A 26852-nucleotide genomic window follows, 5' to 3' on the forward strand; every position below is an offset into this window, starting at 1 on the left:
AGCTCAGGCTCTGGACCTCTATACAGCATATAAATCCTGCTTCCTCCCTCTCTTTTCTAATCACAGGTGTGCCTTCCCTGAGGGATATCAGAAATACTCTAAGAATGATCCAGATTTGTTCACAGGAATACAAGACTGAAGCAATTTAGTGCAAAGCTTCATTTTTGCCTGGTTCTGTGCTGTGTGTATGATTTTCATTACAAGCAGGAGAGTCACCTTTTGCACCAAGCCTGCCAAAACCCTTGGTCTCAGTTCCTCTGAGCTGGCCCAGCTTCAAGTACCTGAGCTAAAAGCACCTGGTCAACATTTCTCTGAACTTCATGCCTCTTTTAATCACCAAGGAGGGGTGAATGGCCTCATAGTCATGATGTGGCTCTGAGATTGCGGCTCAGTCCCAGCCCAGCAACAGCACAGACAGATCTTCTCATGGGCTTTCCAGTCTTCCCATGGCTTGTCTCACAGATGCTCAGCTGGCAGTAAAGCATGATCCCTTACAACAGCTCAGGCCAGCAGGAATTCTCCGAGGTTATCCCAAACATTATAAGCCTACCATTGCAATTTATACTCATTAGTAGTGATTGGAGGCTATAGAAATGGAAAAAACCTTCCAGGTGGTGGAGTTCAGGCAGCCAGATCATGTAGCCCTCCCTGCAAACCTGTTGACACCTGAATGTGACCTGCTACAACTCATCGTGGTGGGTCTGTTGTGACCTCTCCACCTCTCTGATGTCTGGGACCTATGCCCTTTTTGATTCGTGGCTAAATATATTCCCTGACAGCTTTGTCCAGGAATTTTAATTGCTCTGCTCTCACCCTTGAGTTCAATCTTAGATGTATTTCCAGAGAGTGGACTTCATCCTGCTAGGCCTGAAACACACAGTTTCTCTCAGGTCCTCTTTGCATTGTGAGGAAGGTCACTGGATTAGTGAAAGAAGCTCAGGTGTCTTCCCACAGCCCCACGTAGCATAAATGGTGATGGCTGCAGTGTCACAGGGGAACTTTTTGTTCCCTGAACATGGCTGTGGCCTGCCTGCGCACATCTGCAAGTGTGAATTCACCCTTCTCAAGCCTGGACAACCAGAATGGTGCCCGTCCAGCTTGGGATTCACCAGGATTTTATATAGTGGAACTGACACTGCCTTGTCTCTTCTGGAAATGCCTTGTTCAATGCTTCCTTGAAATACATCTGACCTTTTCATTGCTGTGCCACCTTGGAGGTTCATAGGCATTTGGTGAGCCTGTTCCATCATTTTCCTCCCATCGGGTCATGTTGAACCTCCTTAAAATGATTACAGATTGCCAAGTGTTTTCTAGTATTTTTTCCACCTATTTTTGTTATTGCAGAGCTCAAGATCAGCCAATCCTTTCTGTATAATCTCCCAGTCCTCCATTGATAATGCCCCTAGCTTACAGCATCAACAAAATCTTTTTGTGCCAGCACAGACCACTGCGGGCTGCTCTCCAGTGCTTGGGGTTACCTGCCAGCAGAGCCTGTTGTTGTCTCCTGACCCACCTTCCATATATAATCTTTTCCAGTTTAATGAACAATTTCGCATACCTAACTGAATTCCGCTGCCAACCTTTCCTTGCCTATACATGCAATTAAATCCATAAATAAAGATCCATGATGAAGCTGGTAGACCTTGCTTCAGTATAACCCTGGTACCTTTTATTCATCCACAGCCATGTCTTTATTTCTTGTCTCCCTATCATCTTTTAAATCCTTGTGTATTGCTGAAGTCAGCCTAATAGCCCATCATTGGCAGATCACTTTCCCCTTCCTTAGACCAAGGTATCATAATTGCCTCCTTCCAATCACACAGTACAGTTTTCAGTTGGATGCATATATTAGAAATCCTTGCACTGCTGGCCATGCATCTTTCAATGTCCCAAGGGGAAGGTCATCTCACTCACACAAACTCAGCTCCTTAAGCTCCTCCAATTTGTTTTGTTCTACAGATGGGGTAATTATGTAAAATATTTTAAGGCATACAAATATTTGTGTGAAATCTTCTGCCCTGCTCTCATTCTTCCTCCTGCCATGCATCCCCAGGTATTGAATTGTTCCTGTTTGCTTTCCAGTTTCAGCTTCTTTTGAGGGGAAGCAGCATCTCATGAACGTGTTGGTAGTGAACAGCATCGGGTATGTCCTGCGCTTCCTGAAGAAGCTCTGTCGCAGCCTCTTGTGTGACAATCTCTTCAGCAACCAGCCTTTCCAGCAATACAACGCCGTGTCGGAAAGCCCAGAGGTGTATGAGAACAGACGGGTGGAGGCAGGTAGGCTGCTTGATCAGCTTGGGCTTAAGATTTAATAGGACTGAAGAAATGATTGTCTTTCTGGTCCTGTGCTGTACATGCTAGAGAACTCCAGGTCTCTGTGGGACCTTTCCAGAGGAAGGCAGTGGGATAAATTGCAGTATTTTTCCCAGTGGCTATAGAGGAGGCTTTTGGGTGAGAATCACTGTGTTGAGGAGCCACAGCAGTGATAGGGATAATTTTTGAAATTATTTTATATCTCTTTGTTTCTTTTATCCTTTTCCTAAGGAAACAAGGTTCATATGATCCCATTCTTCTTATTGCCCATAGCTTTTGCCCTCCTCAGGCATACCTGGCCCTGGGGTAGAAGTCTCAAAGGGATTAAGTTGCTTCAAGTTTCAGGCAGATGGGAAAGTAGAGGGGAAATTTCTCTCTCCACCCAACTCAACCACCATATTAGACACTAAAGGATCCCCACTGACTATCAAGCCTCCTCTGCTTGCAGACCCACCGCAGAGCGTTGCCTGTCCCTGCTCCCCAGACCCCTCTGCTCGTGCACTGCCTTGGCTCATTGGCTGCAGTGAGAAGTGGGAGGCTGGGTGAGCGCATGGACCCCAGCACAAGCTTCGGTGTCACTGCAGCATGAACAGGAAATCACAGATGTAATGGGTATACACTGACCCAGCACTGCCCCAGCACTTCATCACCTGTGTGCTTCCCTGCTTGCATGCTGGTCATTTTAAGGATCACCTGCAAAGCAGCACAGTCTGCCTTTGCTTGAGGAGACCTCTTTCTGGGCGAGGGGAGAGAGCCACTCACAGCAATGCAGTTTCATTAGCTGTAGTGCACTCAGCCTGGATCCCATCTGCCCCCTCTACCTATGAGAGTAAACCTAAATGAGAGTCATGACTGCTAAGGGGTTTGCTTTGCTACTTGCAGGAGCATTTCTCCTAGCTTAAAATGCCTGTGGGCACCAGCAAGGTCCCTAACTTAGTGCTTGATGATGTGAAGACTGGAGGGGCTGTGGCAGATGCACCCAATGATGGTGGTGGTCCAGAGAAGCACCTGCCCTGAGCAGCGCTAAGCTCTCAGGTGGATGGCACACCCTGGCTTCCTTCTTGCCCACACCCCAGTGTGCTGGGACAGGGTTCTGGCCCTGCGCAGGACCCGTGGATATGGGACATGCCTGCAGCCCCCATCCGCAGTCAGTGGCCGAAGAGCTGCCCTGGGGCTCTACAGACATTGCAAAAGTTAGTTTAGAAAAAAGAAAGATGCAAAGTTATGGCCCTGAACCTCCACAGCACCTGCAGGCTTCCTCCTGATTTAAATTATTTTTCTTCTCTTTTATTAACAGCGCTGTGGGTGTTTGGGGAGCACACTTCTCTCATGCATTCAGTTTAATGGCAGGTACATGCTGGCAGCTGAGAGAAAGGTGGTTTAGTGTCCACAATAATCACCCATGAATCACCTGTTTGCCAGGAAGACCCTAAGTGTGTGCTTTACACACTGAAGCTGGGAGTGGGCTGTGCATGCAGAGCAGAAATTGCCTTTGTGTGCAAAGAAATCCAGCTGCCACTCTTACACATAGGGGAAGAAAGGCACAAACCCAGCTTGAAAAGCAATATTTTTTTTACTCTGGACTAGGACATTTGCAGCAACCTGAATGTTTCTGAGGGGTCAAGGGATTTCTGTAGCACTGAGTGCAGCCCAGGAGGCCTGGCATTTGCGTTTCCATTTGCATTTTAATTTGCATTTACATTTGCATTTACTTTCGTATGGCAAGGCTGTATGTGGTGGAAGGCAACTCCACAACCTAAGTTTTTACAGTGGCTGTTACACTCTGAGCACCTCCTTCCTTACACGATTCCAATGCAGATGTCCCTGACGCCATTCCCACTGGCCCCAGCCACTGAGGAAGGGGCAAAAATTATTTCTGCCCCAGACCAGGCAGGAGATGTGGATGTAGGGAAGGCTTCTCTTCCCTGGCTCTCCTACTGCAGGAGGCACAATTAATAGCCCCCTCTGGAGGCAGCATAGGCTGGGCAGCCTGGGCTAGTCAGGGCTAGTGCTGGCCTGGACTCTCCTCCTCTCTGGAGTGGGATGGGGGAAGAGGCAGTGGCTTTTGAGGCTTTTATATCTCCATCATCAGAAGCACTGTGGTACAGTGGAGAATGTCAGTTGCAAAATAGCTGAGGGCAGTGGTTATACACAGGATTAAAACTCCCCACCAGCTCCAGCTTGCTCACCCTGAGGTCTGGTATCCACTGGCTGGCTAGACAGAGAGCTGTAGCATGGGTCAGCATGCCCTGCAGACATTTGAATGCTCCCCTGTTGAAGTGAGGACATGGGAAAGGTGACGGAGGAGCCACCTGGACCCCAGTGAGGGAGGCTGTGATAAGCAGCACGGTTTCCAGAGCAGCCGGGTGCTGAGGTGGCTCTCTGAGCTGGCAGCCCCAAAAGGGACTCTCCTTCCACCAAAGGTTAACAGAAATGTGGTGAGACAGGATTTGAGAACACTTTCAGCACCCTGCTGATCACTGACCTGGTGTACCCTATTTGGTGAACCCAAGTTGCTCTGCTGAAACCTATCCATGAGCCTGGGAGTGGCTGGGAGAGCTCAGCAGCTTCACCAGATAACCACTGTCTTCATTGCTATATGCAGGCTCGAGAGCCCGGGTTTGTTTCAGTGCAGCCACGTACTGCTTTGGAAAACCCACCTACGGTACCTTCAAGCTGCACTCAGCTGGAGCCAGGCAGATACATAATATTCCTGTTCATCGCATCAGGATGTATTCAATAGTTTTTTGGCACCAGTGGTATAACTCCAATTTTAGGCACTGGGCCTTGAGCCACTGTGTCTATGTTTAATGCTGCATTGACTAAATCTCCTTCCACCTCCCCAGGAGCCAGCATTTCTCTGCAGCAAGGTCAGCACAGGGGGGACCTCTGCTACACAGAATGGAGATGGGGTTTCCCTGTAGTGGCAATAATAAGGAGGACAGTAGGCGCTCTTCTTGCAGATGAGTCTGCGAGGGCGCCTGTTGGGATAGAGCTCGCATGGAAGGAGCGGGGCGATAATAAAGCACCACAGGAAGCCATGCAAAGCAGCCACATTTTTCATTGTTTCTGTTCTCCAGCTTGTAATCGAGATGTTCTTTTAAAATCATGTGCTTTTCAGCCCCTGTGTACCAATGAATTTAATACATGTATTGACTCCAGTGCAGTTACTCTTGATTTACACTGCCAGAAGTGAGAGGAAAAGCCAGCATCATGTCCAGTCATATTAATGCACTTACACCATACAGGAGTCACCTTTTAACCTCACCCTGAAGCACATGCCCCTAAGCCATTATTCACCTGGACTCACAGCAAACTGCCAGATGCTAATGGCTGTGTACTGGCCAGGTGGGATTTGTTGATATATGCATCTAACACTTACAATGATATTTTATATGTATGTACCGGGCTGTACGCAGCACTGACCTCTGCAATGAGCCTTGTTGACTGTGCATTACCCTCCCTGCACCTGAGCCCCTACACTCCGCCTGCCCTGCCAACGCCTCTCGCACCGGCACCCAGTGGCTCTGCACATGGGGCAAGGGTCCCTCTCCAGCTGCCTCCCAACATCAGTGGCTTCACTGTCTTGCCGTGGCACATCTGGGGACATACCCCATGGCTCTTTCTCAGCCGTGAGGGGACTTCCTGGCTCATGAGAGCAATTTGTGAGGAGGAGCTGTGGGATAACTTCATCTAGGAAGTGCTCATCTTCAGGTCTGCATTGTAGCAAATCTTGAGATGTTACCTGTTCCCACAATATCTGAGTTTAAAGTGCCTCTGGACCTGCACACTGGAATTTTCCATGAGAATGGTAGTGTAGTTTGAACTAAAATGATGGCAAGATCTGGGTGACCTCTGCAGAAAATGCTGTCAAGTGTGCCAGGGGTTACATGGATGGGAAGTTAACAGAGATCCTGTGAAGTGTCTCCATCCACACCCTCCATTTTCAGCTTTCATTAGTCCTCCCATGCTGATCAAATGGAGGCATGGATGTGAGCATGGGAAAGGGACATTTCTTGAACACCTACATACTGTTGACATGCACCTGTGCAATATTAGACTGTTTTTTTCAAAGGAAAGCAAGTCTGCTATAAAGCTTCTTGCCAACCTGATGGTAGGCATAGATATTGAAGTAGTTTCTCTTATGTGGGAAGCATCAAAGTAAATAGGCATCTTCTTTTCCCTTCCAGTCAATCCTTTCCTTGCTCCTTCTGTCCTGAGCCTTGGGTTTTGGTTGTTTTGTACAGTTAGACAACTGCTGTGCTCCAAGCAGAGCATGGCTACATGGAGCTGCAGCAAATCTTTCTTTATGCAAGGACTCCTGTGGCTACCCTGTATCCTTGCTCTCATCGGGGTAAAGACAGAAAGGTCTGTGAATAAGGTCCCCAGCCTTGCTTATCTCACCATGGCCAACTCAAACTTGTATGCATAGATACCATATGGTGTCCCCTACCAGTGCCCACAGCACCTTTCGTCATGGCAGTGGCTGGAGGTAGGGCCCCATATGGAGCAGAAGCACAGAAGGAGGTAGAGGTACCCTATGCCACATCAGTGCCTCTGTATACAGGAAGGTGCGCTCTTCCTATCTACAAGCACTTGAAAAGCTGGTACGAGAAGTGCTATAACAATACACTATAAGATTGTGACCAGTAGGCAAGACACTAGGATGGGAGCTGCATTTTGCCAGAGATTTTCCCACTGATTGTGTGGGTAAGTCATCCTTCCCTATTTGAGCATCTGTCCAAGGAGGGCAATAATTCTTGCCACCATGTGCAAAGCCCTTCTAAAACAGCTAAGGAAAAAGAGTAACATGATAGAAAACCACACATTATTACGATCAATATTTTCTGTTCCAAGCACCAAATAAACAGCAGCTCAGAAATTTCAAGCCCTAAGAGGGCAAGAAAAATGTTGTCTTTCCCCTTCTAGTAGCGTGGCTTGTTTAATCTTGTCTTGTTGCATGCTATGAGGAACAGTGCTCCTGGCTTCTCAGCACACTCAGAATAAATGGCTTTTATGGCCATCAATAGCTTCAGCTCTCTTCAACATTTAATTACCTGCAAAGGCCATTTATTGCCTCATATATTCCTCCACCACGAACATTATCCTTTAAACAATAAATAAAATATTAAGGTCACTCTTAAAGAGGGAGCAAAGGAACTGCACAAGCCATCCAGCCACAGCAAAGTCTAATATAAAAAGTTTGTCTGGTCTTTGGGGTATTTGAATTGATGGCAGAACCTGCAGTAGAGCAGAAAGGACGGGATGGCTGCAGGCATTCCTTCCTTCCTTTCATGTATACAAAAGTCCATGCACCCATCAGCAGGCTGGGTGCCTCCTCCCTTTCCAGACCCGACCTGGCCAGCCCCAGGGCAGGGCATCCAACAGAGGACGTGTACATTGGGGTCCTACCTGCAGCTGGAGCACCATCCCCAGGATAGGCTTTCTGAAAGGAGGTATCCAAGGTGATAACTGTGGCAGAGCAGAAAGAGAGGTAGCTGCAGCTGGAGCCGCATGTTGTCATTCAGAAAGCTAGGGAGGGACAGGAACAGTTCAAAATAGTACAAGAATCAGGAAGTAAAAGCAGGAAAGTGAAAGAGTCAGGCAATGCTCCTGTGGAGTGGTTCATGAGCGTGTTAGTAGAGAGCATTCAGGCCATTTGAACCCAGACCAGAACAAGCTAATGAAATGTACACTAAGAGGCAAATCCTGGTAGGAGGAAAGAGAAGAGATGGATGGAAGAGATGGATGAATGGAATTCATCTGTGATATAATTTATCTGAACAGATAAATTACAGAGTTGGCAGAATTGGATAAATTGACCCTTATGACCTTTAAGCTGTGTGATTACTGTTTGCTAACCCCCAAACAAGGAGTCCCTTTCTATTCCTTTAAGTTTATGAAATTGTATCTCATCTCCCTGTGGATGCTAAGCAATGAAGCAGCAGATCCCTCCAGCAGTCAGCCCAAGGGAAATCCTCCTTCCCACCTTCTGCTGGGCTGTATTAGCTCTACAGTCTTGAGAGGGTGCAAGAAAATCCAACTCTTTTGAAAAGCTACCGTCGGGGGGGTAGGCACTCTGCTCCCATCAGTGGATGAGGAGAAGCCCAAAGGCCCTTCTGTCCTTCAGACCAAGATGTGCTCAGAGCCATGCAAAGGCACTGGCAGTGCTGGAGATTGCCTGGGTTGCAGCCATGAAGGTTAGAAGAGAGAGCTAAGCTATGAAATGAAGTTTAAAGTAGGAAAGATGCTTTGTTTTTCCATATCAAAGCATATGCATAAGGGAAGGGTATGAAATGATGGGCATAAATGCATGAAGCATGGTGAATGAGATCATATCCACTACATAAAAAAATAACCCTGGGTATGAGCATTTAATTCAAGCTTTGCATGTACAGACACATGGAGGAAGCATGCACGCTCTTTTAGAGCCCTGGTCAGGTAGATCATTTGATTGTAACTCTGGTTTAGCTTTAACTTTGTTTTAGCTGGTTAAGACTTTCCCATAGAGCTATATGATTCCTTTAGAAGATGTCTGAAGTTGGGAATCCAGGCTTTGATTTTAAATAGCTTAAATTAAAGTTGAAACAGGAATTTCCATTCCTAAACTTTTTAAATATTGATACAAATACCTGCCATCCAATATATACATATTTCAAGCAGCAAGATTGGCAGGCCACAGGCCAGAACTGATGGTGGAAAACCTATCCAAGTGCCATGTGCGTTAGCCAGCCTGACCCAAGGAAGGGGAGTTTTTCATAGACCCAAGGAAGGGGAGTTGGTGAGTTCCTAGCTGCTGGGACTGAGATTGGCCAGGGATGCCACAAGCAGCAGCAGAGAAGTCAGGAAAAGGAATGTTTTGTGAAGGGGAACTAACGCTTTAGGGCCCAGCTGCGTTGTGTTTATATGGCAGAAGAAATATCAGAAAGTCCAGCTGAGCTGCAGCACTGGGCAGGGAGAAACAAAGCAAAGACTTTATGAAAGACCTTATACCTACACATAAACACATGCACAGGCTCATGCTTTATATTTGTTCTACCTAATTTCTGGATGGGATTATTAGTTATTAATGGGTAAACACAGCTTATTTTGCAGTTACTGCACTTTTCTCTAGACAAATTATTTGTTTTTCAAACAAAAAATTGCTGTTAAATCTTTTAAGCCAGTACTAAGCAATACAATTCAGGGAGATTCATCTTCATGGTAGCAGAACAGAAATGTACTAAAAGTACTTCAGCTGCAGAGAATCCCAGTATATAACACCTTGAAATTTTCAAATAACACAGTCATTTTCATCTAGTCTATTCTGTATACAGCTTTTTGTAACTTTTAAGAATGCTGATTTATAAGCATACAGAGTAAATTATAAACTATGTGGATAGAAAAGCCCCTCTAGGTACTGCTAGAAGTTGGAGACAGAAAAGATTGATTGCAACCTCTCCCATCTCCCTTTACCAGTGCAGAACTATTGCTGGGATAAGACACAAAACTATACAACCCTGATAAATCTCCTTTTCATGATGTACACTTTGGTGTAACAGAAAGGCAAGGGAGAAGGGAAGAGAACGGAGGAGCAAGTCTGCAATCAGGAAGAAGAGACTAAAGGAAGACTTTTTGTAAAGGCTGGATCCCTATGCCTTGAAATCCCTTTGCCCTCACTTACGGGTATGCAGTTACCTAAACAATTTGCCTATGCTGTAAGCTAGAACTGAAATCTCTCCATTGTGACACAAGACTCAATCATCCCCGAGCATTTATATATATATAAAAAAAAATACATATAAGAATCCTCTATGGGTTATTCATACACACAAGCACCTTTTATTATTAAATCTAATATATTTGTCAGCAGCTAGCTTGTGAATTTACTCTACCTTTTTACTCATTTTGGACAATAAAATGGTGTTGATCTGTTCCCAGCTGGTTTCATTCCCTGGTTCTACTGCATTAAACACAATGCGGCTGTTTCTGGGCTGCAAATACTCAAGGGAAATCGTTAAAATAATGAAAAAAAATTGCCTATGGAGAAGTCGTTGTAATCAGGACAACAGTGAATTTTGGAAAATTCTCTAAAAAATTTAGATTTTTGATGTTAATTGACTGGCAGCTTCTCCTTGGGGGATTTGGCATTTTAGTTACTGCAAAATATTCTTTATCAGCTAGGACACAGTGAGATGATACATGGTGCAGTAAAGCTTCACACTAAACCCTAGAGAATTCACTGCAGGTTTTATCTCCACAGTGTGACCATGGTTTCAGTGTTCATAATATCTACATTCACAAGTGGATGAGGCTTATTTACATTTTCCTGTTCTGACTGACTAGTACCTCCCCTCTTTTTCTCCCCAGTGGATGCAAATGCATGTTCATATAACTCATGCAAAAGTTATCTCATAAACTGAAAAACACAGGCATGACAGCCCTGAACCGCTGTCGGAGGATGCCCTGGGCTGCCTGCTCACTCTCTGCCTCTCTGCAGCAGCTTCAGGGATGTGGTTCCTCAGGGATGTGTCTCAATGCCACTCTGCCTTGGCAAGCAGCGAGCAGCTTGGCTCTGCTGCTATGAACCAGATGTCGCTCCCTGTAATGCTCTCCTTGTCCAGCCAAACTGCACAGCCACAGGCTGGTGTGGAAAAGGTCTGTTCCTTGTCCAGCTGTGCGGGATGCAGATGCATGCACCAGAGAGTGGTGTTGACACAGCATAGAAATGCCTGCTAAGGGGTGACATCATGTTTTCATTGTGCTCCATGTCTGGATGGGTGATGGAGCTAAAAGAAATGGGCTGATGCTGTAATCCCAGAGTAAATTGCAGCAGGCAGAGCTGGAGAGTCTTAATCCGTCACAGAAAGCTCTTATCTTTAGGTAGATGCGTGCAGGCTCAAGCTACAGGGAAGATAAGGCCCATTTCTGACTGGACAGAAATATGTGAGGCTGTTTGGCAGACATATAAAAAGTTCTTTTTTGATCTTTTAAGAGCTGATGTTAAAACGGAAGACAGCAGTTCACAACCAAGGCATATCTTTCACACTCTTAAATACTGTTTGGATCTCTCTGCTTTCTCCCTTTCTGGCTTACATCAGATTGATGGTTAAACTCACCTGAAGTATTTCCATCTGCATTTCTGCATTTGCTTTTTGTGTTTCCCTGCTTTTATTTTTCTTTCCATGATGGCTGACATTCAGGGTTTCTAACCTCCACAGCTGCTTAAAACTGTTCCCCCCCATTTCCCCCCTCTGCCTCCCAGACATGGCAAATGCTATCCCTGTGTGGGGAACTGGAGCCAAGCACAGGAATTATGAAATACAGGTGAAGATTAAAACTATACAAAGAAGTCTCTCAATAGGATTTTGACACTATGGCTGGCTCCTCTCAAAATGACTGGGAGATGAGAAAAGACTGGCCCTGGCTGGGAGAAAGGAGAGGTCTGAGGAAGCTATGATATCATGCCACTTAAAATATGGAGTTCACATCTGGTCAACCCATTATAGAAAATATATGGTAGCACTTAAAAAGGTACAGGCAAGGGTCAGAGGGCAAACCCCATCACTAAACAATATGAAGAATAGGAGACGACACAAAAGAGGAAAAGTGGGGGCAGAGAAAAGAAAGAAAGAAATCTATATTGACTGTGAGGAAAAGAAGTTAATGGGGAATTTAATTAGAGCAAATACAAATGATCAAGCATGGCAGGTGGTGGAGTAAAAGGTTATGAAACGACATGAAAGTATTAGCCTAGAAGGAAGGGCAGTTACCCCGGCAAGCTACCAGTGTGTAAAAAGAGGACCCCCTGGTTTGGGCATCAGTGGCATGCTCAGAGGTGGGGTTGGGGTTTCCATCAGTGCCCCATGCAACCTTCACTTGGCTGCAGCCACTCCATGGTGGTGCTGGACATGGCCGTTAACTGGGAACAGGGACCTTGGTCCCACTGTCCTCACCTCAGGCTCAGCTGTCCAAGTGGCAATCTGGGGACGAACCCAAAGAAAGGCAAGGGGGTATCAGGAAAGGGAAAACTGGATGAATGAAAGTGTGAGATGGATGGAAGGGGAACAACCTGCGGAAGAAACGGCTATGCAGGTCAGCAGTGTGAGAGGAGGGAAAATAGGAAAGGGAGACAGGAAAATAGCTGGAAAAATGGAAAAAAGGGTGATGCTGCTGGTGTGGGAAAGCAGCATTAGAGCATTAGAGCGAGATCAAGATAGTGGGAATATGCTGGAAGAAGCAGTAGGAAGAGATGATAGGAAAGAACAGACGGAGGAGCAGGTGGGGGGTGTAAGGGAAGGAATCCTAAAACAGGTACAGGGAGAGAGGGATTGTCCTGGTTTTGGCTGAGGGCAAATAAATTAATATTAACAGACTAAAGCCAAAACCACAGCACTGTACTAGCTACTAGGAAGAAAATTAATTCTATCCCAGACAAAACCAGGACAGGGATGTAACAGCAGAAGTGATGAGGGAGCAGCAGCGGGTGAGGAAAGTGGCACAAGATGTGTTTGGTCTGGGAGGAGAAGAGAGAAGACAGACTAGAGAGTGTCTCTGGAATGCAGAAAGAGCTTTTATCTATAGGAGAGATTTTAGCAGACTACGTTTGTTTGGGTTTTTCTTTTAAGATAAAGAAGAAAAAGTAAGAGATTAGATTTGTTCAGGAAAATGTCAACTAAGGATCATCTTTCCTGGTATATGCTCTTTTGCATTTCCAGCTGGAGTTAAAATTGATTTTCATTTGCTTTCCTAATGCACAATGGGAAAGGCATAATTTTTTTTAATCTTTCTGGAGTGCGTGTATCCCCAGATGCTATCAGAGGTGCACTGTATGTTTTCTGCATTCACATACACAGTATACAACCCTGTGGCACACTGTAGTGGCATAAAGATACCGCTGAGGCAAATGACTTAACATTACAGATATGAGAGTCAAAACAAGTATTTTAATTCATCCTAATGGAGAACTGGAGTCCAGAGATGACGGATAACTTGACCGAGGTCACTCCAGAGGTCTGCAGCAGAGCTGGGATGTGAGCTGAGCTGCAGGTTCTCGTGCTGTTTTAACTCTCAGCTGACCCATATTCAGGAACTTGGCTAGGAACCATACAGGCTGCTACTTTAAAGAAACTCATCTAATGAAATGTACATTTTTAAATTGAGAAAGCAGTTGGTTTTTTTCTCTCTTCTCTGCTGCATTTTAAGGTGTGCTGGATGTAACCATTGTGGGCTTTTCAATCCAGTTGCCTGTGGACCATTCATGGAAAGGAAAACTACGCCAAAATGGCTTGAGCATCTCAGGGTGGTGAACAGTTGTAATGGGCACTACCATGCTTAAAGCAAAGGCTTGAAGCAGCTTCCTTAAAAATCCTGCTTTAAAACATTCTGTATTAATTTCTTACTAGTGTTTGCCCTTCTGCTGACTACCTAGAAAATAAAATACAGAAGTGCAACAGAATACAGAAGGGCTAAGCTACAGATTTATGAAACTGTTGCATTTTAAACTTCAATAGAGAGCTATGTTTTCTTCTATTGTCTCAGAAAACATGTTTTTCCCTAATTGGCTGAAGCGGGATTAGTAGCTGTGAAAGCCATACACTTTACAAGGCCTTCTGGGAGCTTACAAAATGCAGGTATTTTCATACATATTCGTAGAGCCCCAACTCATGCAGCCTTTCATGGTACAAACTAACAAGGAGCTGGAGAAATATGAACACAAAGAACTCCTACAGTCTTTTGTAGTTTTTGAACAGTGGAGCCTGTCCCTCCCTCTGCCTCCTGTGCCACTATAAGGGACCCTGGATCCCCCAACACAAGCCTTTGCCATGGTCCTCCCCCAGCATCTATGGCTGCTTCTTGGAGTGGAGAAGACATCAGTCACAGGATCAAAGGACAATTCAGGTGGAAAGCCAGGTTAGGCTCCTGCAGTACCCCACTTTTTACTGGCCTCCATACAACCCCCTAACTGTTACCCACTAAGCCTGATCATCCAACCAGTTTCTCACTCACCCGAACCACAACGTTCTAACCTGGATGCAAGAATACTGTAGGAGACGGTGTTGAAAGCCTTGCTAAAGTCAAGGCAAACAACATCCACTTCTCTCCCTTTGCCCACAAATCCAATTGCTTTATGACAGAAGGCAATCAAGTTGGTCAGGTGTGACTGATCCTTGGTGAACAGATTGTCCCCGGTCACCTTCACTTCCTTCTCTGCCGCTGGGAAGGGGTATCATGAAATGCAGATGTCTCCTCCTGAGCTGAAGTGTCACCAGGGACTGTGTCACCCCACAGGGCATAATGGATCTGTCTGTGCCCTGAAAGTCCTTTGGGCCCACCTGCCTCTTCCTTCCCGTGTGGTGGGTCTCTCCTGGTGTTGGGCAGACTGTTGCAGGGCATGGGCTCATGGAGACATGGTTGCTCGAGGTGCGCCAGCTCATGCAGTTTTACAAAGCAGCCCACACTCAGCAGGGAGCACAGAAGCTGACCAGCACCTTTTAAAACTGTGTGTTTTAAACCCTGTAACCACACATACTTGAATGCACAGTCTCCTTTTTCCTAACCTAATTGTGACCTGCATTTCATCATGAGCTTCTTTTGGTCAGGAGGAGTTGACTCTGATGAGTTGCTCTTGTAATCTACTGACTGCTCATGTCAACTTGAAGATCAGGAGCTTAGAAACCTGGCTGCTTGAGATGATCCCTGCTCTCCTCCTGTCAATGAAGACATGAGTAGGACTTTTTAAATTTCCAGAGCACTTTCCACTGGGATACGTTTCAAACAGTAATGACTGGAGGCTCCTGCTTGGTCCATGGCAATAGGCATCATTACTCTCATTCTGAAGCCAAGCAGAGACATGTGGAATAAATTGATCTAGATCAACAAAAGAGTGTGAGGCAGGGTCAGGAAGAGAACTGGCAGTGTCTGGCTCCTTGTCATACACAACTTGTGGGTGTCCTTCCACAGGGATATTTCACCTGCACATGTCTTATTTCACTCAGACTACTGAGAGAGTCTGACATAAGTCAAAAATTCCCTGGTGTACGTTCACAAATTTTGGAGCAATTTATATCCATAGTAATAAAAGCTGTATGCTGTTTATTTAGCAGGGCTCTTTTAATGTTCTGTTTGTTGTTTTGATAGTCTGTGTCTTCTTCGTATTGTAATCATATTAAAAGAGCATTCTTTTCCTGGAATAAAGAGGTAATGATTCACAAGAGGCATAATTATTCCATGCAGTGCAGGCAGGATGCTGCAAAAAGAGCTGTCTTCTTTATGCATAAGAGGCTTTTATTGCAAGTGTTCTACACAGTAATTAAATTCCTTTGAACGAGGAGGCTTGATTGGATTTTCTTTGGTTTATTGGGAGGAGTCTGAAAAGCAAGGTATTTAGCTCAATTGCTATACAATTTTGGCATCTGTCGGAGGTTAGGGAGAAAGGTTCAGAGTGTCTGATTCCCATTTCTCTTATGCTAGCGTTACAGTAGCTGAACTCTATTGAATTCAATTGAATTACTCCCTGTCTGTATTTGCGTGAGAATCAAGCTCAAAAATCCCTGGCAGAAAGCAGCAGGATACCTGAATGCATGCTGTAAGAACCCAAATTATCTAAAGGCAAAAAAACCTTGCTAAAGGAAAGTTAGTTGCAGTTGCAAAGGCAAGTGCCCAAAGCAAGGAAACTTCACATTTACAGCTGTCCTTCAAATCTGATGTTGCCTTATGGCGAGTCCAGCCTTGGCCCAGAATGGTAAAAAGTTTTAAAAGACAGCAGCAAAAAAATGGAAAGGCAGGCAATTGTATAATAAAAATCTGCACTGTGGCTTGACACACGAGCCAGGATGCTGGCATGGCACAAATCTTGAGTATTTGAGTTGTCAATCTAAATCATGTTTGTTTAACATCAACTACTGTACACAGCTGCCAAGGAATGTTTTTTTCAAAGCAAAAGAGTAAAACATAAATTAAAAGGAAAACTATTATATACAGTCTCAACATCTATTAGCAATGGGGTTTGGATCTTGTAACATAAATTACAGTATAAATTCTTCCTGTTACTCAACAAGGCTGCCCAATATGTCAGGAGGAGACTGTTGCTCAGGCGGGGAAGATGTGCGACACCACAAGGGTAATTTCACCCTGCTCAGATGTCTCTGGAGAGAAAGTGTGCATGATGAGAAAAGCGGCATTTTCAAGAGCTCAAAAAAACATCATGGGGCAATTGGAAGCACTTTCCTAATCTAGGGGCTCCCTGCCTACCAGATGTTAGCACCTTGTTTCAACCAGGGAGAGTGGGAATCTCTGAAGTGCAGGTTGCCAATATTTTCAGGGGTTATGTGAAGGTTTGGATCTCAGAGAGGTTTCTAGGGAGTCTGCTTGAATCCCTGTGGTGATGGTGATCATGGCGGAGGAGAGGGTCCTGGGGCTGGGTGGGGGGAGGGCTGGTTTTGTGGGGAGAACACCAGTGGGAATGAGAAGGATGAAGATCTTTGACTATGTTTTGTGAAGACAAAAAAGGCAAGTAGGAAGGAGCTTGGATATCAAGGCCTGTTTGGATTAGACTGAGGCTGGGCAGGAGAGGACAATGACACAGACATGGGGGTCTTGGTCCAGACAGCAAAGCAAGATGGACCTAGACCTAGGTCTGAGGGAACCGGCAAAAAAGTTTGTGTACTGCTGTCCTGGGTTCAGCTATAGCAGTCATTTTTCTCCTGCTTAGTAGCTGGTGCAGTGCTGTGTTTTTTAATTTTCAGCCTGGGAACAACGCTGATAACACCGATGTTTTTAGTTGTTGCTAAGTAATGTTTATTCCAACCAAGGACTTTCTCAGTCTCATGCTTTGCCAGGGAGGAGGGGAAGCCGGGAGGAAGCAGAGACAGGACACCTGACCCAAACTAGCCAAAGGGGTATTCCATACCACAGCACGTCATGCCCAGTATATAAACCGGGGGGAGTTACCCGGAAGGCCCTGATCACTGCTCGGGTCGGGCTGGGTATCGGTCGGCGGGTGGTGAGCAATTGTATCCTCTCCCCTTGTTATTTCACTAATCGTTATTATCATTGGTGGTAGCAGTAGTGGTTTTGTGTTATACCTTAGTTGCGGGACTGCTCTTATCTCAACCCGTGGGAGTTACATTCTTCCCATTCTCCTCCCCATCCCTCCGGGAGCGGGGGGAGGAAGAAGGGGGGGGGGAGGGGGGGAGTGAGCGAGCGGCTGTGTGGTTCTGAGTTACCGGCTGGGCTCAAACCACGACAACTGCAAAACCTGGGATTAGACCTGCCTCCTGCCTGTGCCTTAGACCACCAAGTAATGGGGAATATAAGTCTCTAAAAGAGTGCGAAATCAGGAGTCTGAAAAGCAAAGTATTTAGCTCCTACACAGTCTGCAAAGTGCAATGCAGAGGAGAGGAACCAGAGCAATGGTTTGCAGTTGACTATGATTCCATCACACGTCTGAACACGAGCTCAGTCTGAGTGACTCACTCACACATCTCTGCCCATGATAAACTTTGGGCGTGCTCATCAGCCATCAAGCCTCTTCTCCTTGTGGGATATCAGGTCTGGTGGATGTCTGCAGCTGAAGATATTTTCTGATTAATTTTGGCAATTGCAGCCAGAACGATTTGGTTTATTACCTTCACTCGCTCCTACTGACTGGCAGGCATTATGAACCCAAGAAACTGCTTGTCCTGTTGTCCTCCTCTGCCTTCTTCCTTTCAACTTCCATGTTTTTAAATGAAAGACAGAGCAAAAAATAGCTGCACAGTCCTCCAGACTTGGTGGTATTTGGGGAGCACCATGAGGCAAATGGGACCTGCCAGTCAGTGTCCTTGTACTTTATGGAGAATATTGCCACGAGCTGACAGATGAGTCACATCAAGCCATAGTTTCCCTGTTGTGACTCTACTGACTTCTGAGTGGCTGTGCTTCCCTATGTTATTTATTAATTCTCAGTAAGGATCCCTCCCAGAGCTAGCTGTCTGTACTGAATGTTGAAAATAGAGTTAAACTTTTCGCCAAAAAAGAAGAGGGAATTTTGGCAAATATATATATATAACTTTTTTTTTTCAAGGCCTTTATTAAAATTGGTCCTGTTTTACTGATGTCTTTTTTGTGTCTTGGCTTCCTGAGCAGAAACATTCACACCTGAGGACTACGTGGCTGATCCTGCAAATATGAAGCGGTATAGCATGGATCCTGCTGATTCTGCCTTCAGTTGCATGGGCTCCATGTATTCCTTGCGGCAGAGTCCTGCAGATGGACGTCCTGCTGGAGGCTCTTCTTCCTCCTGTAGCCATCGTCCTGCCCAGATGTCTTCAGGGGGGTCCTCATCTACTGGCCTGCATCATCAAACCTCCAGCCCAACAAGGAATGGGACCTATCTTGAAGGAAACAGAAGTGGTAATATATCTTCAATTTAGCAATGTATGTTGCTATATTGGTGCCATGCTGGAGTCTTAACTCACTCCCAAATTCCACAAGAAAATTAGTTAGGTGGGTCTGGGTTGACATCCATCCAGACCACTCACATATCCATTTAGAAGGAGAAATAATAATGTATGTAAACACAAAATCAATCTGTTCATCACTGAGTAAAAATGGGAATGTTTTCTAATGCTGTTATTGTGTAAACATATATTATGTATAATTGTGTGGCAATCACAACTGTTATTATCAACTTGCAGATATAAATATTAATATATAAGGCATTCCTCCCAAAGATTGATAGTGCCTACAGACAGGTACCTGTTATTTGTGTGACACCAGCTGTGTACAAGATACAACGCAAAGCAAGCCCAAATGTTAGTGCCCACCTGAAAGCATTTTAGCAAAAGGGGTTTTTTTGCTTGAAAAAGGCTGCCCAGCAAAACATATATTTTTAGAAATCATCCAGCACACTGCTCAAGGCTCTTTTATCCTTCAGGAAGCATAGTCACAAGAAGTTTATCTGCAAATCCAAGGGATGCCATGGGAACCACTACTTGCAACAACCCTTCTTCCCTCCCTTTGTATTTTTGTCCAGTCACCCTGCTAGGATTTATGTTTGCTGGGTTGATCACTCTGCCCACTAGCTATATTCCTTATTAGCCATGATTTATTTTTTTTTTCCTCTCTAGGAATGTCCTGGGTTCATCAAACACATTAGCTAATTCCCTAGACTTCTGTTAACTTTGTCTTTGTTTGTATTTTCCAAGTTCTTCATTAACAGGTCTCTATCAGTAGTGATTCCAACAGTGTCTTCACCCCTTACTAATTCTTTGAACTTCATTTATGCATTTTTCATCTTGAAGACAGATCTAACAAAGGAGTTGAGTATCTCAGCCATTTTTAAGTCATTAATTTCTGTCCCTTCCTCATTTATTAATAGAATCTACTGTCACTCTGGTATTTTTTTTTTTAATCTTGATATATTTGCAGAAGCCTTGCTGGTTCCCCCAGCCCCTTTGTCTACCATCACCTCATTACACTGTCCTTCTGTCCTTGCATTTCCCCTGGAAACTGTAATGATTCTGCATATTCTTGCTTGGTAGCCACTCCAAAACTTCTTTCCAGTAGCTGCAGATCTTAATTCCTCCACATCTCTCACCTCCCCAGTGTCTCTATTATTTCTTGTTCCCAAACATTCACTATTCAATACTTTAGAACATTATTCATCAAAAATACATATTGCCAGTATTTATCCTTGTATTTCTTTCTTTATCTATGTTTGCCTTCTTAAATGTTCAATACCTACCCAAACCCATTACTCACTTTGCTATTATTTTTGCACACTTGTTTTCCTGGTTTACCTCTGTGTTACTCTATTATACAGAACAGACATAAGTGTTGGGTTCTCATAATTATTTTTTTTCTTTACTTACAGTCAACTTTACTCAAAGCAAAGTAGGTAGTATAGTAGACAGTATAGAATAGACAGAGTAGATAGTAGATAGAGTAGATAGTATAGAATTGCACTACTGCAAACAACTTGGAAAAGGTTGTCACTAAGAACTGGTGGCCTTCAGTACAAAGAAAAGGAAATGAAAAGCCACTTTCTCTCAGATCTTGTTCAGTGCCTCTCAGGCTGGTGTAATCAGGCACTGGGAGTACAAAGAAGCTTGCTGTGCGCAGGATTCATTTTCCCTTCTCCCACTGCTTCCTCAGAGCCTCCTAGCAGAACTGGGACCCTTTCGTCAAGTGTTTTAGTTGGCAGCTACGAGGAGCCAAGATTTTACAATGTTGTTACTTGCTCACTTTGAAAATCTTTCTTATTCTGCTTCAGATCAGTTGTTATCTCTTTGTAGTACATATGAAGGGTCAGAGCGGTTCAGAGCGAAGGTCTGTCTAGCCACGCATCCTGTCTCCAGCATGAGACAGCAGCACACCTCAGGAAAGAGATAAGTGCAGAGATGCTGGTACTTCCCCACTACCCAATCCACCTTCAGAAATCTGTGGCTCAAAGACTTCCTGAAACAGAGGTTGTGGATTCATATTTAGCAACCCTTCATAGATTTTTCTTCCCTGAATCACTCAGTGGTTTATTGAATACTTTTTACATTTTCATCATCCACAAAATCCCCATGCTTAAGAATATGTTGTGTGGAGAAAAGCCTTGGTATCAGGGATTTGAAATTACATTCAAGACACTGCAGCTTAAAATCAGAACACCTTAAGCTTGCTTAGCTGCATTACATTCCCTTCTTGTTTCTGACTCAGAATGTCACTGTTTCCCAGCCTCAGCCAATGATGTCTTGTGAAAGCTCAGCATGGTCCTGAGCAGGAACCTAAGCTTCAGGAGACAACTCCATCTCTCTTATCATGACTTTTAACAAAATCTGCAGTCTTTACAAAATGAAAGCCTAAAAGATGGCATGTCTTTTTTCCAGAAGCGAACCAAGAGAGAAGTCATAGAGTGTCCATAAAACAGACTTTTCAGGTTCCTGTATTTCTCTAGCTTAAAATATATTAAAGCACTTTGAGGAGCAAAGAGGAAGAGATTGCTTTTGCTTTTGAACCAGGCACCCATGACATGTCGGTGTCTCTGAAGCAGTTACAACTGACTTTAAGCTGTTACATATGATATTTTGGGGTAATGGGACTCATCCCAAAACTGCTAAGTATTTTTTATGTGATAGGCATTTGACACTTGTGTAGACTAGCTCCTCTGGGACCTCTGGGTCATTTAGCCATCTCAACAGTAAAGACTCCTAAAATTGACAGTTACACAGTGAACATTATGAAAATGGTTATGAATTCTTTGATATTGCTTATTTATATTTATTAACAACTTATTACTCCTAGTATCATCCATTGTAGATTAGGGTCTGCCATAGAGGTACATGCAAGCCCATTTTGGTTTGCTGTCAAGGTCTCTAACAGGGGGAATAGCAATTCCCTGTGCTCCACCAATGTACAGCAGCACAGAAAGCTAGCACACTGTTGTGCCACCACTACCATACATCACATTTCCTCTGACCACTCATCTGCTTTCTGGAGACTCCAGCAGAGACTCTCCTGCAGTACATGGCAGGATCTGGGTCCTCTGAGGCAGAAAAGAGACATTTGCTCTTGGACACAGCCAGGCAGTTTTCAGAGGCTGTGATGGGCAACACAGTAACATCCATGAAGTCAAGGTGCCCACAGATTCCTTGCGGTGTCGCTTCTAGCATTAAAGAAACTGTGCTGTTTCCAGTCACAGCCTGGTTTCATCTCTGTTTGCAATAGCATCAGCTCTGTAACACTGGAATTCCCACAGTAGAGTCCTACAAAGCATTGCCTGCTCTCTCTTAAAATTAGACACCCTGTTTCTTCACAGCTATCAATTCTTTCACCCACCACACTGCTTCCAGTTTTACTGGCAATCCAGACTTTTTAAAATACCTATCTTTCTGGCCTTAGTGCAGCCACACTAAAGTTTGGTTGCTGTCTTTGCAAAAATCTCTTTTGCAAAGGTCTTCAGAATCTGCGCTCTCACTATGATATTTCTGTTTTTCCTCTTTCTAGGGATAATTTATATGCTGCTGAATCATAAGTGAGCAAAGATGAGTAAGTGGTGCATGCCAGTCTCTGTTCTTAGCCTTCTCAGTTTGCATACTTACAAGGCAGGGATGGGCAGGACTCATTAAAAAGAGGAAGAATTTCTCTCTGAAACCTCAAACCAATCCTCTTTATTTATGGACAGTTTTGAAAAACAGCTTGCCTTATTTATCATGGTGGGCAAATATCATGGAAAAAACCATAACCATAAAACATATCTCAGTGCATAGCAGAACATGTCTTTCAAGCGGAATGGATGAGATTAAACCTCAAAGCTCTCATTAATGCAATCAGAAGCTTGATGTCTAATTCTCCATGATTATGCTAAAAAATTCTGAAAAAAAAAAAAATCTCATTTCAGAAAGCCAGTTGGGGCTGCTAACAGATAAACATGCACTTTCCTGTCATCATTTGCCAAATTGAAGCTCTTAAATCAGGGAAGGAATAGTCAAGGACATCATAAACCTTTCCAAGCCTGCTTACATAACAAACAAAGCCTTTATTCCAAGCAAAAAGAATTGCGTGTTCAACCATAATATAATAACCTTAACCTTGCCCTGTAGCTTGTTATTTTAATGTAGATTTTATTATCCAATATTATCAGTTAATTATTATCACCTGAGGGCCTCTGTTAAAGAGGCAATCCTGCTTGCTAATACATTTATTTCCTCAAAACATTTGTGGGTGCAGGGTTTGAAATTTCTCTTCTTCCAGAATAATGCTGCAAGCACCCTGCGGGGGCCGGATCCAGCACCTCCCCAAGGCGCTGGCAAAGGAGCTGCTGACGGCATTGCAGGGCTCAGTGCTGGGTGCCACGTCTTTGGCAAACACAGCATGCTTGTTAATTTTTTAGGACATTTACAGCTTGAAAGTTTGGATGTTTCCAGTGAGTTGCTTTCTTCTTTGTTGGTTTTTTTTTTCCCCCTGCAAAAGAGAGGCAAAGCAAGAAAAGCCAAAATAAATATTTAACACCAGCCCATGGCCACATCTCATGCAGCAGGATGATGGGCTGCTCTTGCAACATGTGTACCATGCTGGAAGCGGGAGCAGCCGCTTCGTTGGTGGGACAAGAACTCTGCTTGGTGGTGCATGGCATCTCCTACAGGTGCTTGCCAGTGCAAATTAATGTGCTAAGCCCAGTTTTCTTCTCAGAGCTCTCTGCTGACTGTGGCTCGTCAACAGCTCTCGCACCCATAAATATCCAGTAACTGTGTTCTCTTACACGCCTGCTTTTCTGATGCCTGTCCTCTTCTCCTGCTCGGTGTGCCATAGACTTTTAGAAAAGTGTCTTCTGCAAAGCCTTTCTCCCGTCCTTGTTTATACTGGGAGGTGATTCGTTTTTAAAACAATTCCTATTTCTCTACGTCTTTGAGGGTCTGCTACTTCTGCTTAGTTTCAGTAGATCTGCTGCTCCTTATTACTCGCTCCAGTGCAATCAGAGAGAACCTTTTAAAATTTCATTCCCACCCCCTTCCCCTGAGGCAAAGAAATCATTTAGGCCTGCAGCAATATTAAAGTTCATCTGTCACTCCCTTTCCACTCTTATCTATCAATGATCGTACTCCCTCTGGGCTCTGTTTGTTTGCCAAGAACATATTTAGGGAGTCTGTTATTTATCTGTCCTTCTTTTGCAGGTTTAGCTCCGTTTTAGCATCAGATTTCCTTGTCATGCAGCCATTCAGCTGTTGACTTTCTCCCTTTCCATCCTACTGCTCAGGAAGGTCCCAAGGACAGAGGTGGGGGGCAGAGAAAAGCCTGCGTGGGGTCAGAGCTCAGACCAAGCCATGTCTTTCCATCAGCTTTGCAGGGCTTTGGCCACAGACCTGGTATGTCTTGACTGGGATGCCTGGAGACCTTCCCCTGCAGAGGAACCTCTTCACTCTCCTTCCTGACATGGCTTCAGAGAGGAGGGGGAAGTGCTTCCCTCTGATTACCTAAATTTCCATACCCCATTCCATTAATTTGAAAAATTTTTGCCACCTGTCAAAAACAGGAAATTGGATTTGACCTAGATTATGATCTCTAAAAATAATTATTGGTCGCGAGCACTCCCATCTCTTTGTAATCTGAGTATTCATTATCATCTTGATTAATTCTGATGACAGGATGGCATAGGATACCCGGGAGACATAAGACTTCCTCATTTATCTACTTCTTAGGTTAAGTGTGAATACCTTCAGATAAGAAAAAATGTATAGTACTTGCCCTGCTGCCATCAAACACTTTCATGCTTAATATAATTTTTCAGCAAAGTGATGCTCTCGAAACAAACCCTATGCCTTTGTCCATGAAAATGATTTTCTTCAGTAAACAGAGAGATTACACTTAGATGTGTAAACTACAATGCTAAAAAGCCAAGTAAATTAAACAATAAAATATATTTTAAGAGACACAGAAAAACAAATTGTTTCCAATCTTCCCAGCTACAAACTGTGTTCCAGATATTTGTCTGCAAACTGGTGGTATCCCCATTTTACTAACAACATTTAAACATAGCCCTTACACACAACTCAAATAACACATTTTAATTTATTAAAAAAACAGCAGAGTATCCAGGACTTGTGTCTAGGTAGGTAAATAAAGATGAAACAATCTTTGAAGACTTAGTATCTACACATAATTCTTGTTTTTATATTATTATATTATACCTTTGGTAGGGATTTGAAAGGGTTATCTTCACCTGCTAGAGCCTGGCAGAGTTCTAGTCATGCGGTTTCTTTAGAAAGGTCATTTATATATTTGTCTTTAAAAAAATCAGATTTATGCTATTGATTGCTAGATTGCAAAGGAGTGAATAGAATTCCCCTGCCATTTCAACCTTTTCTTCTCATCCTCTCTTCCTTGCATTATAGATATTTCCAATACCTGTGAAAGCTTCCAACTGATCTCAGAGCTCTCTATTCCCCTTTGCCCTTTCCTGGCATTTCTGGAAGCAGCAGGTTGCAGGCAGGAGTCACTGGGCTGGGGGCTGATCTCTCTGCATGTGGTGTGAATCCCAGGCTAAGCCCCCTGGGCTTTCCTTACATTCATACAGATTTAAGGGAAAAATTGTGATCCTCAGTAGTGGCAAAACATCTGCCCCAACCACGTTGTGACAGTAGCACAGAAACTTCTGCAATCCTTTGGGCGCAGCCAAACATTGCCCCTCCTCTACTTCCAGCTGTTTTGTGAAAGGCTGGTGTTCTCCCTGACCTTAGGTTTGAGGTACTGAGGTGCCAATATCTCCACACATCAGCTGGCATCCAGACCATTGGCAGATCAGGTAGGGGAGAAATATCCGCCCCTCTGCGTCCAAGACAAGTCTCAGTTCTTCCGCTTGTCCCTGACAGAGTTACTCGATGTTACTGATGATCCAGGGCTTGGCCAAGATTACCCTGTTCGTTTTGCATTCTTTGTCTTCATCGTTTCATGCCAAAGGCTCCAGATGGTGTCTTTACCGTTGTGTATTGCATTTATTCTGTGAGTGGAGCCCAGGGTCGCCTGAGTCCATACGAACACCAATCCTCACTGTCTAATTAAGAAGACCTGCAGCTATTCCTTGTCCTTTATATCCAGAACAGTGACTTAGCAAATGAGAGTGTAATTATCATGATATTTACATCACATCCCATTATGAAGCCCATCGACCAGATTTGCACATTCACAGCACTGCTGCTTTCTGGAGTTTATCCTTTGTAACTGCAAAATATACCTCATTGCATTATACCATAAGATGAGCATAATGGCAAGAAAAAAAGGACCAACATGCACACAGAGCCATTATTTGGCATTTATGGGCAGAGCCAGAGCTGATATAAATCAGCACAGCTCTACTGAAGTCAGTGGAATGACAATCTACATAAGCCACAAACCCAGCCCACTATATTTGCTCACATGCATTAGGATCGTGTTTTGAGTCACTCATGGGGATTCTCATACATTTCATCTGCCTCTATAAGCTCAGTATTTCTCTGGAGAGCTCAGCCCTTCTCTCCTCAGCTGCTCTGATTGCCTTCTTGTCTACCTGGGGCTTCTCCAGGCTCCAATTTAGGTATCTGTGGTCTCCCATACCTGCATTCTTCTGTTTCCTTTTTTGTCGTCTGTAATGTCTGCTTGCTTACCATTTGCACCTCTCTCATTAAAAATTGGGTCTTAACAGAAAGAGAGAAGCAGGTCTAGACAAGTAAAATTTTATATTTCTGTGTGCTGCCACATGCAAAGTTTGCTTGGTGTGGATATAAACAAATCTAAACAGCTTTCCTGTAACCTAGCATAATATAGTTCTTGTAATAGCAAAGCAGCGTAAGTGGGGTGAAAATTATATTCACATGGAGGCTGAGATTTATAATTCTGCAGAGACTAAGAATAAAAACATAAATGCACTTTCATTCCAATGTGCCTTTATTCACTTGATTTAAAGCTACAGCAAGCCGAAGTGACCTTAAATCATCCAGGGCTTATACCATTAAAAAGTCACATCTGCAACGTTCATCTTCACATATTTTAGTAGCTTTCCAAATAGGCATTCACTGGGGACCATCAGCTTCATGAGAGCGTAAGATTAGGAGTAT

The 26852-nt window shown here is 44.1% G+C and overlaps 1 protein-coding gene across 5 annotated transcripts in view; it reads left to right on the top strand.

The window, feature by feature from the left end:
• The window catches only part of SCML4 (Scm polycomb group protein like 4), an 80947-nt gene that overhangs the window by 36779 nt on the left and 17316 nt on the right, over positions 1-26852 (top strand). For all 5 annotated transcript variants that reach the window (XR_003992002.1, XR_003992003.1, XM_030490543.1 and 2 more), the window contains exons 6-7: positions 2083-2277; positions 18421-18687. Coding sequence is in view for 3 of the 5 variants with exons in the window: in XM_030490543.1 (XP_030346403.1) it covers positions 2083-2277; positions 18421-18687 (462 nt within the window). In the remaining 2 variants the exon portion in view is untranslated. The remainder of the gene's footprint in view (positions 1-2082; positions 2278-18420; positions 18688-26852) is intronic.

The sequence above is a fragment of the Strigops habroptila genome, chromosome 6 (genome assembly GCF_004027225.2).
Source record: "Strigops habroptila isolate Jane chromosome 6, bStrHab1.2.pri, whole genome shotgun sequence".
Classification (NCBI taxonomy): domain Eukaryota; kingdom Metazoa; phylum Chordata; class Aves; order Psittaciformes; family Psittacidae; genus Strigops; species Strigops habroptila.